The sequence below is a fragment of the Malaya genurostris genome, chromosome 2 (assembly GCF_030247185.1).
Source record: "Malaya genurostris strain Urasoe2022 chromosome 2, Malgen_1.1, whole genome shotgun sequence".
Lineage (NCBI taxonomy): Eukaryota > Metazoa > Arthropoda > Insecta > Diptera > Culicidae > Malaya > Malaya genurostris.
The window spans coordinates 29,596,347-29,608,894 of NC_080571.1; the positions used below are offsets into that span (position 1 = coordinate 29,596,347).

General features: G+C 36.8%; 1 protein-coding gene across 6 annotated transcripts in view; it reads left to right on the plus strand.

The window, feature by feature from the left end:
* Positions 1-12,548, plus strand: part of LOC131432443 (neurofibromin) — a 45,823-nt gene that overhangs the window by 26,548 nt on the left and 6,727 nt on the right. For 4 of the 6 annotated variants that reach the window (XM_058598725.1, XM_058598727.1, XM_058598730.1 and 1 more), the window contains 4 exons: positions 7,894-7,995; positions 8,425-8,627; positions 8,691-8,877; positions 8,944-9,109. In XM_058598725.1, coding sequence (XP_058454708.1) covers positions 7,894-7,995; positions 8,425-8,627; positions 8,691-8,877; positions 8,944-9,109 — 658 coding nt within the window. The remainder of the gene's footprint in view (positions 1-7,893; positions 7,996-8,424; positions 8,628-8,690; positions 8,878-8,943; positions 9,110-12,548) is intronic. The other 2 variants (XM_058598729.1, XM_058598731.1) reach the window with 1 other exon arrangement.

Below are 12,548 nucleotides of genomic sequence, written 5' to 3' on the forward strand. Positions count from 1 at the left end.
GCGGCACTTTTTTTCATCAAAAAGTAGTGTTTCATCAACACACGAAATTCCTTTTTTTCCATTTTTTTTTACAATAACAAAAGTAGCTTCACTCAAAATGCAATATCTCACAAACTAATAATCAGACAGCTGTCAAATTTATACACGTATCTTTTGAAGGTTGGTACTAACTGAAAATGGTATGGATTTAATTCTAGTGGCACCCTCTCATAGAAACGATACGAACTTTTCAGCCGATCTGTTATTTCAAATTTGTTAGAAATCTCGTCATTAGTGCACCATCACACGTTCATTAAAATGATATTATTTTTTAGTAATGACATTTTTAATGACTCGTGTAAGTTCCGCTAATGGATTCCAAATCAATTCCGAATTGGCGAGAAATTTTCATTCGGAATTCCATGTGGAATCCCGAATCAATTCCAACTCCAGTGCAACAACCGATTTCGAATGAATTTCGCCTACAACCGGTTGATTCGGAATTGAGTGAGAAGATGCGGACTGAATTGTCAATTCGTTGAACGTTTTCGTGCTGATTTTCAGTTAATTTTTAAACGAAAACATTATAGAACTGAATATACAAATTTAAATCTTCATGTTTTTCGGATATACAGAACTAGTAAATAACCAGTTCTTCTTAGAATCCCAACATAAACTGTTGAAATTCGCTGGAAATTGACAAAACGGCCTACTTTAGTCAGCATCATCCATTCCTCTAGCTGGAGTGTAGTCAAATGGCTTAATTCGTCTAAATTCGTCACTTACACATTCATAAAATGAGCGAATATTCAATGACATTTATAATGTCACTGTCAATCAGGTTGATCGAGCAGCCAACTCAGGTGAAAATTCGAGCACTGAACCGATCGAGCACTAAAAAATCATGCAGTCGAGTACGAATTCATTGCTCATTCCGTCATTTCGATAATGTGGGTAGCAGAGCTCGACAATCAGTGATTTCTCCTCAGAAAATAGGTAGAAATGATTTTCAGTGTAAGGTCCGCTATAGAAACTAGTGGTTCTAAACCAAGAGATTAGCGGAGAGAAAAATCGTAGATCTGACGTGATATAGATTACAAAAATTCTAACACCACGTCGTTTGTATTTGTGTGCAAGTGACTTTTTCAATGTTCAAATTTGTTTGTTTTTGAAGTATGAAACATAAAAAAGAAGTGTATCCACCTGTTCTGTTAAAATTCAGTGAACAAAACTCTTCTTAATTCACCTAATGGTGTGATAATGCTGTTCTCCTGCCATTTAAATGATCTCATTAAAACATTTCCATCCCCAGCCATTAGTACGAGTATTGTGATCTAATCAAATAACCTAATGGTAACTTTTAAACGAGTCTAAGTCTTTCGAAATCGATTCTTTCATCTCCGAGAATTTTATTGCATTGGAAAACATTGAGTTTTGTCGGTTACGTCACATATAACATTAAATCAAGTTTATCGAAATTCGTTCTCGATCCACAATTCAATAATAGTTTTCAAACGAGCCTCAGCTTGTTAAAATTGGTTTAGTCGTCTCAGAGAAAATTGAGCAATGAATAAAAACAACGCGTTTTGTCGCTTACGAGACTTATACCATTATATTTCTGGAACCGGAAGTGATTTGATTTTTTATTATTTAATCTTCGAACTTGATCCACAATTCAATAGTAGTTTTCAAGCGAGGCTTGTTAAAATCGGTTCATTTTCACGGAACTGAATTCAGATCTAAAATCTAGTTCCAGAATCCAAGTTCCGAATTTAATTCCAGCATGCCGTTTTCTGAATTACGGGAATGATTTCTGTAACTGAATTTAAGAATTTTGAAACTGAACTGAGGAATTCAATTTTTGTTCAGAAGTCAATTTTAAAATTCAGGCTCGGAGGTGAACACAATCAATTAGTTCCAGAATCCAGATCTAAAATTCATACCATGAATTTTGTTCCGGATTTCTGAAGTTGAAATCCTGTGTGTATGACAGTGAATGACATTTTAACATTAACAATAACCCCAATACTCGAGTTTGCATTCAATGTTTCATTGCTTACCGTATCGGAACCTTCCAAACCTTCAGTCTTCTGAACCAGCCAATTACACCCTTGGAACATAGTATGATATTGCACACTTCTGAATATTTTTCTATATACAATTCTGCTTAAAATACTTGCTCATAATACGTATTTTGCTTTAAATTAGGGAATGCTGCAGACGGTTTTTATGAAAACTAGTTGACAATTAAAAGTTACATTATGAAGTTTAACACACTTCAGAATTAATACGTCAAGGCAAAATACTAGATTATAGAAAATAGGTATACAGGCTCGCATATGAACTGTGTGTAAAATTTACTCTCTAAGCTAGACGAATAATTGCAGATGTCACCGCGATCGAGGTGTTATTTTGGGTGCCGCATTCACATGAGACACTATTTTGGGAGCTACATTTACTTTACAAATTTTGTTCGAGGCTATATATCTCTTATCTGTGACTAGATTTTCAATCATTTTAGCGTTTCAAATGAATTATTACATACAAACCAATTCACACCCTCTCATTCCGCTACTAACGCAGAAGGCTGTAGCACTCAATCGAGACCGTAATATTGACCAAATGTCATCATATACACACGGGGAGATATGAGATAGGAACATGTGAGCACTTAAAGACTGTCCCAGAAAGTATGGACGCACTTTGATTTCGCTGTAAATAATTAACAAGTGTTAGATATTCAAATTTTATTCGATATACTGATAATATTAGACTACAACAACATAATATTATTCTCAACATTGGCTACTTAGCCATTGCAGACTAGCTGGCGCACCTTCTTGCGAACGTTCCTCATTAAGTTCCTCAATAGGTCGAAGTTGTGGGCAATTTGGTGGATTCATGTCTTTTGGGACGAAAGTGACATTTTTGGTAGTATACCATTCTACCGTTGATTTCGAGTAGTGGCAAGAAGCAAGATCTAACCAGAAGATCCTTGTGGTTTCGAATCATGGGTAGAAGTCGTTTTTGTAAACATTCCTTGATGTATATTTCGCTATTCATTGAAGCAGTGGTGATGAAGGGTTTCGAAATCTTACCGCAGCTACAAATTGCTTGCCAGACCATAGCTTTCTTACCAAATTTTTCGACTTCAATCGATGTCTCAGACTGGTTTAACACTTGCCCTTCTCGCACCTTATAGTATTGTGGTCCCGGCAAGGATTTGTAATCGATTTCACGTAGGTTTCGTCGTCCATGACTATGCAGTTCAAATTTCCAGCAAGAATCGTATTGTACAGCTTTCGAACCCTCGATTCGAACCCTGATCGATGCTTCTTGTTTCTAAATACGTTTTGGTTGTTTCTGCTTCTTATAGGTTCGAAGATTCAAACTTTCTTTAGCACGAAGAACATTTGACTTCGAAGTGCCCACTTTTTTGGCCACATCCCGAACTGAAACCGCCTTCTTTTGCTTGAACTGAGGGATCCCAAGTAACAATTTTAATATTAATAAATACTTGTAGCTGTCTTCAATGCTACATAATAAATCTTGCATTAAAACTTTAAACTCCACGAAAGCCTACTGAAAACCTCTATAAGAACATGTTCCTGCCAAGTGGACCATTCTTCATAAGGTTTATAAATCAAAGTGAAGAATTAGCATAAACCTGCTTTAAAACTCCAAATTCAAGAAAATTTTGAAACCAGCTTTACGATCAACATTTAAATTATTCGGAAGGAATGAATTCCGCTATGAATAAATAGTCGTTTTGATAATATTATTAATGGCTATGTGTGTGACATGTCTGCAACCATGTGTGTGACATGTGTGTGACAATGCAACCAGTAAGAATATATTAGATTTTATTTACAAGTTTGAGGTTTTTTTTTTCCGAACGTGAAAACTTCATGCGCTTTTATTTTTATCGTGAATGTTTCGATGAAAATAAGAATTATTGCTAATCGCCTTGAAATAAATGCAGTTTTTGCGAAAATCTCCATGATTTTTAAAAATTATTTTTTGTGATTCTTCGTCATTTTTGTATAAAACTATTCCGTGGCATTAAAACTTGTGTATACGTTCTGAAAATGAATCATTAAAGCCCATCATTTTTATTCGTTTTTGCATTTCGAAGTATATTTGATGTCAATAAATGCTACGGTATAGGACATCATAATGGCAGCCATGAAATTTTCTTTAATGCAAATTACGCTTAACCCAAGAAGCAATAAATCAAATAGCCCACAACAAATGTGTCATAAATATACTTTAGAACCCTCAAATTTGCTCTGAGTGAACTGTCATCCAATGAACACGCATACACACAAAACTAGATTTATGAAAGAATTTAACTGACAATAATGTTTTAAAGAAAATGTTTGAAAGCAGTATTTAGAGTGTTTGCATGGTTTTATTCTAATACACATTGTTTTATTTGTAGTCCAGTTGTTAGTCTGGGTAAAAAGTGTTATAGAAGCTTTAAAAACTATGATATTACTTGTCAAAAGAGACATTTATTATAGTCGCCATAAAACAGGTAGTGATTGAAAAATCAATTACAAAACTCCTATAAATTACAATCAAAACCATTAGGCATTCGAATTGTTACTTGGGATAGCAGGACCTTTTTTCAACCCGTTTTAGGTTTATCCTCAACAAACTTCCTGAATTGCATTTCGCACGGCTTTTTCACCTACTCCTTCCATTTTTGTTATCTTTCTCAGTGACAGTCCGCGTTCTGCGCACTGCATTTGTACACAATTTTTCGACGTTGTTCTGCTTAAGTCTACGCATTTCGAAACAAACTAATGAAAACGAATAAACAACTGCACAAGTGGTTAGAGAAGAGTGTAAACAACAGGACGCAGCCATAAAAATTGACAGATTCTGAACCATTGCGAAAGGGCAGCGGTTTTTGGTTGCGTCCATACTTTCTGGGACAGTCTTTAGTTATCTCACCTTTTGACGATCTTTAGAACTCTGAAGTTGAAGTCCTAAATCAAAAAAAAATTTGAATCGAGTTTTGAGTTGCTGTTGCTGCTGGTTAAGAAGGCAACTGCTCTCCACGAAGTCCGAAAAGCAAATGAAAGGGTGGCCTGAGCGTTTGTGGTTGTAGATCACGCATAAGGTCTGTTATTGCTGCTTTTTGTGAAAAGTCCCCATCACGACGTGCAGTTCTCTTTTGACGTGAATACGTATTTCTTTACTATGGGACGCCTTTTCAAAATTCGTCCTGTAGAAGAATGGGTAGAACTTAATCGTAAATATTTCGAGTAATATTAAACGCAATGGCACAATTCTTTCTCCATGCCATCAGCAATATGATCAACAATTTACGTTTAAATATTCAATTGTGTGAGATATCCACGAATAGCTAAAAAATTAAGTGTACTTCAACTATTGCAAACAATGAGGAAAGCTGATTTCGCTTGGAACTGGAATTGTGGAAAAGACCTTCCACCAACAAATGAATTGGATTCCGGAACTGAATTCAAAAGCTGAATTCTGAACTTTTTATACTAAGCACAAAATAACCATTATGTCAAATAAATAGAACACGCTAAAAAAATCCGTGCAAGTTGTAGCCGATGCGCATTATCAAAATGAATTCATTATGAATGAAGTTTACTTAATAATTATTCTGCTAATAGAAATTTGTCATTTGTAACGGTGTATTTAAAAAAATATTTTTTCTGGCTTCTGGTTTCGAAGGGGAAGAGGTTGAATCGATGCGAATGACCAGGGATGCCAGGTTCACAGATTTTCTATTTTCTGCACAGATTTTAAAAATGACTCAGATTTCTGAAAATGTTCACATATTCTGGAATAAATCACAGATTTTTATATCGAGCACAGTTTAGCCCCAAAAAGTACAGAGCGGTTGAGGAAAAAGGTACAGAGCGTGTTGGTAGTGAGACGGGCACAGATTTTTGGCTTGATCACAGATTTTTGAAAAAATGACCTGGCATCCCTGCGAATGACAGTTTCGCTATCTTTGCGGCATTTTGTCTCGCTATCTTATCGCATCGCAATCTTTTCTAGTTGACAATGAAAAATACAATACCATTTAATAACATTTTATTTTCAGTGCAAAATAAACGCAAATCTCGGTTGATTTTCCAGAAGGCCGTAACAGCAAGTGACAGTTTTTCTTTGTTCACTCTCTCTTTCGATTATTGTGATGTGATCTAAAAAGATTTTCTTGGATTTCACAGTTCTGTTTGGAAGTCGAACGTTTCGAGCATCATTCTATGCAAAGAGTTAAGTGATAAACGTGTAAACCGCTTGGTAATTAATAGAAGAGAAAGTAAACAAAGAGAAACTGTCACTTGCTGTTACGGCCTTCTGGAAAATCAACCGAGAAATATCTTTCCATCTGTCAAACTTTGAAATGAGCCTCGGTTTTGAGTTCAATTTAACTACTCGATAAAAAGTAACTGCTCGACTTTTAAATTTCAACTAAAATAAATAAATTAATAAACTAAAGTTTTTTCGTGAAGGTTCATCAAGCAGTAGCAGAGAAAACTGCTTTTGCGTTGTTCAACTATGACTGTTTTTTTTTGCCACACTCTTCACTGTACTAGGCTGGGTGTCGAATTTTTATTTCTGTCCGGCTTTGAACTAATACTTTCGGTCAATTTCTGGCCAGTGATCAATCGTTTTATTACTTTTCGCCGCACCAACATCGCAGCTTCTTCAAAACAAGGTTCTCTCTAGAACAAGACAAAAAGCAAAAACCCACTTTTTTTTGAGAACGGCCAATAAGCCATCCGTCAACATTCACTTTGAAGAGTAATTTCGAATGACTCGGCACTCGCTGAGAGTAAGTCATAACAGTAAACGGCAGAGAAAAGTTTTCTCTTTCGTCTGGTGTTAAATTTAATACTCTACCTTTCATAGCTCACTTGCAATTTCTTTCGAAAGTGGACAGGTGGCTTATTGGCCGTTCTCAAAAAAAAAAACGCGTGAACTGTTGTTTTTTTTTATTCGCTTTCAAACGTCACTTTGATCTGAATCCCTGTGACTGAAGTTCTTACACGCCTATTGCAAGTCCGTTATTCGCACACACTATTATTTTACTCAACTTTTCGCTTTAATTCGAATACCGGAAGGAGAACCGAAAGGGACGATGAGTGCACAAATACAAAAGTCACGTATCCCATTAAAAAAAAGCGAAAATCTACGTTTGGTAGTGTTAAATTTTCCAGCATTTTGTTCGTTTATCGCTTGACGCATTTGAAACGGTCCTGTTTATCAATCTTACCAATGTAATACCTTATCAGTCTAATTATAACTATTCTAAAACGGAAAACAAGACTAGAACTTTTCAGTTCTCGGAACGTGAGATAACTAGTTAGTTTTTGTTCAATCGTATCACCAACTTATGTTCCATCAGTTAATTTCTCATTTCTTCCCCATTTTTCTCTCGTTCCTGTTCCCGATGATGATGCTTGTCTGTGTGGGATTATCAACAATATTGCAACTATGTCAACCTCTTCAATGTCGTCATTCTCACCATGAAACCATTCCAACTGTTCCCGATTTGTTTTTCGAAAATGAATGTTTTTCTTTTATTCGTCATTGTGTTTGTCTTTCGATTAAATTACATCAACTCGTTTCGAAAACTTAACTTCCAATTCACTTCAAAACTCGGACATTACGAAACTCTGCCATTCGGCGTGCATGTTTTCTACTACTTGCTGTAATCGCACACCAAACAATTAACTCTGTTTGATAAAAAAAAATCAAAATTGACACTTACCATAAACAACTTACCACATGCATGCACCTTTCTTTCCACGTTAATTTCCGTTCTGTTCCACCGTTCGGTGATATGTGCGTTCCTACCTTTCCCTACTTTTATGTTGTGAATTCCTTCCTTTCCGTCAACGAACAATGAACGCATTTCAACAGGACAAATGCTCAAACACGGCCCGGTTACTCTTCAAGACGCAACGTTCGTTCTCGGTTCCTACACCCCGGGAACGGCAGGGAAAACCCGCCAATGGGCAGAAGGTATCACCATGCCATTTTCTCTTTGCCTCTCACTCTGCCTGTTTCTTTCTGTGTCTCTCTCTCTCTCTGTCTCTTAACTTCCTCACCCGGAGTGTAGCTTCCACCTATGAAATAAGTCACGTTTTGCTCGAATCACGTTGTTAAATTTTCACCGTTTTATCACCACCTGCCTACTTTGGTACTTCTTACACCTCTGTGTGTGTGTCCACATTTGCTTTACGTAGATTTTTGTGTGTGTGTACTGTAGGTGTGTTAACTTTGAAGAACGATGAGTAAATTTTGTATTTTACAACTCTTCTCTTATTTAGCATTTTAGCACAAACGACAGTTCTTGCTCGGTGCTGGAGCGAAGCACTGTCACACTCGTGTTTGGATTACGGCGCTCGCAAACCCTTGCTAATCACTCTCTAATCTTCCTTTCCCAAACAGGAACGTGGATCTCGTTCTTCAGTATCGAACGAATCGAACGTGCTGCTAGATCCGGAAGTTCTACCGGATTCGTCTACCCAGGCACTGGTACTGACGGTATTGGCAACACTGGTTAAGTATACCACCGATGAAGCCGAGACGCGGGTTCTCTATCAGTATCTGGCCGAGGGATCGGTTGTTTTCCCTAAAGTGTTTCCGGTCATGTAAGTATAACGATTCAGCACAAATGGTTGTTCCAGCTACAATAGTTGTTGTTTATTCGTCAGACACTCACTGCTCGACCAGAAAGTAAACAACGTGCTGTCAGTGTCAACTGATCAGATCGTGCTGGCGTCCGTTCAGAGCATCATCCAGAACATGTTGGCGAGTGAGGATGCTTCACAGCAGCCATTGCACTTCCTGCAAAGTTGTGGTTTCGGCGGTTTGTGGCGTTTCGCTGGACCATTCACTAAGGTATGAGAACGATGAAAAGTTTCCTGCATTTTCGCCGGTTAAATTGTTCGATTCAATTCGTTTCAGTACAACATGATGGTGGAATCGTCGGAACTGTTCGTCAACTGTCTGGAAGCAATGGTCGAAACCTGTCTGCCGATGGAGGAAAACTCCCCGATGCCGCCATCTCCCCGACCGTACAATCTAAGCTCGAGTTTGAGCAGCTTGACGCTCGGTTCACCAACGGACAAAGGTTCATCATCTAACTAAACCTCACTCTCTCTCTGTCTCCGTTTTGTCTGTTCGGTGTACCGGTTTCCGTTGTCCTCTCTTCTTGTAGCTAGATTTGCTCCAGAAACTATTCACTAATGTCATGTCTCTCTTACTTTGTTTTGTAGTTATCTCAATGATTGGTTTACATTTAAATTTTAACTCAATTTAGGGTATGAGGAAACCGACTGACTGTGGAATGAGTCTGCACTAGATTTATTTTCACCTAGATTTCTTACGAGTTTCGATTGGCTTGTGCAGTATAATTTAAGTTTAGTTTTATTTATTGTTGTACGCAGTAGTATTTATTTACAAACTTCGAGATCATTTGTAGTTTTTAAACAACGATTTCAGAAAGTAGGTCGACGTTCATTTTCATTTGAGAAACCTCGAAAGAACACAGATTAATTTTCAACTAATAGTTTTGACTGACTTTTTAGTTAGCATTTAACAGATGTAGTAAAAGATCAGGTTCGAAAGTGCCCAGATTGTAGCTCAGTGGCGTTGAGTCTAGATTGGAATATGGCTTCAAAAAAAAAAAACAGTTTGAGAGCTGTTACGGGAGGAACTTAGTAAAATTCAGTTAAGAAACGTTGCAGTCTTGTGCGTGTCGCATCAAGCTTTCCAAATTTTCACAACTCAAAGATGAAGATTTATGACAGAGCAGAATACATTTCGCAGGACTCGGCAATGTGAACAATCTCAGTTCGTGACTTCAGTAAACCCCAATGTCTATGAGAAAACCAACTCAAAAATCGTCCAGAATACCGATGAATGGAAGTGCGCTTAACAAAATTCATCAAAAGTTCTCGATTAATTTTTCGAATAGCCGTATGAGCAAATGTCATTTGCTGGGATGGGTATCGGTACTGCGATACTTCAAGGTATCGATACTTAAGCCTAAAGTATCGATTTTTTAGGATCGATACTGTGCAAAGTGGTATCGATATTTTCATGGTCGATACCTGTCGATACTAGCTTGGAGTAAACATTATCTAGATTCCACTCTAATAGTCAATCAAAGAGCAGCCAGCGACACAAAAAGCGACACCCAAAAGCGAAGTTCTTTAAGAGCATATAATATTAAATAATTTATCTAACTATTTAAACTTATTATTTTATTCCAGGAATTACAAAATAGCGACCTCTCTTATGTACCTAGCACATCAGATGAGGAAACGATCAAAATAGCTGGCATAAGCTCGAATTTGAATGCGCAACTATTGTTGATTCAAGCAGAACTTGTAAAAATTTTGAAACAAGAAGCCAGTAATGCTGCAATTATGAAGACGTCGAGTTCGTTCCTTAACGGAGATGCGACCAATGAAAATTTATGAAGCTCGCATGATACGGTTTTGAGTAATCGGCATCCGGACGACGACCTCTCAAGCGAGGCTCGTTCTGAAATGAAGGTTTTTTTTACTAGAAACCCGGTACCAAGAACTTGAAACCCTCTGCATTCATGGGAATCGATTTGCCGTCAGTTCCCTCATTTGTTTCAATTAGCAAATAATTTCTTGCAGTATTGGGGACCTCAGTACCCGAACGCCATTAGCCGGGTGACGAAAGTTGTCTTCTGACGTATGAACACTTTCAACGAGTGTTCTTACCTAGTTTGGATAACGAATTTTGATTTTTATTGAAGAAACAGACTGAATCAACCAAGATGTAAAATGATACCGTTAACCGTCTATAACTTGAAAGATGAACAAAGGATCTCAAAACCAATCATCAGCGTTTTGGCTCTTTAGGGAGGTCCTCCATTTGAGGCTAGTTTAATCAAAATCGACCTAGCTTGTATTTTCGATCGATACCGATACCAAGTATCGATATTTTTTCCTATAGTATCGATACCGATACCTGAAAAGACAAAACGGTATCGCGATACCAAGTATCGATACTTTACCTCTCGATACCCATCCCAAGCAAATGACAGTTTCTCTTTGTTTACTTTCTCTTCCAATTATTGTGACCTGATTACACCCAAACCTCCATTTACGAACCTTTTATATGTATGTATGTATGCTTACACACTCACTCGTTTGCATATATGTGTATATATTTATACATATAAATGATCGCTTTTACTTCACCAATATTTATATGTATTAATAAATACAAATATTTGCATACATGCGTACATATATTAATACATATATACATATATAAGTTACGTAAATTGAGGTTTGGGTGTATATAGTTTTTCTTGGATTTGACAATTCTTTTTGAAAGTCGAAGCTTTCGGATTGGCACATTGTCGCAAAGCTGATTTACCGATAGCGACACCTGCCAATGAAAAATGGAACCAATGGAAAAGGAGGATTCTTTCGGAAATTTTCATATCGGCAGTAGTGATTTGCAACATTTTTATCGTTTATTCAATAGTACAAATAGATATCAGCAATAAAAGTACACTCGGAGTAGAAAAAAATCGAAAATCTTCAGAAATGTGTGGAATTGAGTAAGGTTAGGTTTATTCGGATCAACAATTTTTTTAAACAGAAACCAGTGTAATGTTAATTTTTCGAGTACTAGAATGTATAGCGCTCGAGTACTATTTATTTTGGATACTGTATTTGTTATTTCCAGGCATTTGAAAAATGGTATCAAACCAAGTTTAATGCTCTATTCTGAATAAACGGTAGATTTCGCACAATGAACTAAGATCAACATTACCACTTCAGAGTAAAAACTTTTTCTTCAACTTCTACTATGATTTTTTCAAATGAATTTGCCCGTTTTCATAAGAAATCGTTGAAAAGGTGGAGTAGTTAGAAATTTTCCTACCGATTTGACAGCTCTTGCTGAAAGTATCATCTCTAAACAAGCAGCCCCTCTACATTTCAGTTTTGCGACAATATCATTTTACACTAAGTGTTGAGTGATAAACGTGAAAGGCCGTTCGGTAATTAATAGAAGAGGAAGTAAACAAAGAGAGCTTGACACTTGCTCTTACGGCCTTTTGAAAAATCAGCCGAGAATTGGCATATTGTCAATCATTTACCATTAGCGACACCTGCAAATAATTTCAATCAGTTGCCAGTAGCGACATCTAAAATATTTTGTCGTGAATACGACTTACTTTACTATGGGGCGCCTTTTCAAAATTTACCCTCTGAGAGAGTGATAAGTTTTTGATCGTGAATATCTCTTGTTGTATCTAACGAATCAACATAATTTTTGCTACATGCCATCGGAAATATGATCACAATTTTATGATAAAATTTTCAGTTGTGTGACATAATCGCAAATAATTCAAAATTAAACTTTTCTGAAATGTTTGGTATAAGCGAGTATCAAAGAGAATAATTCATAAGGCGCGTTTGCCTTTCTCGTATTTTGAAAGCTCATAGCTCAGTGATCTGTGGAAGGATTTAAATAGTCTAACTACCAATAGAATCGAAATTTTTCAACTTAAACGT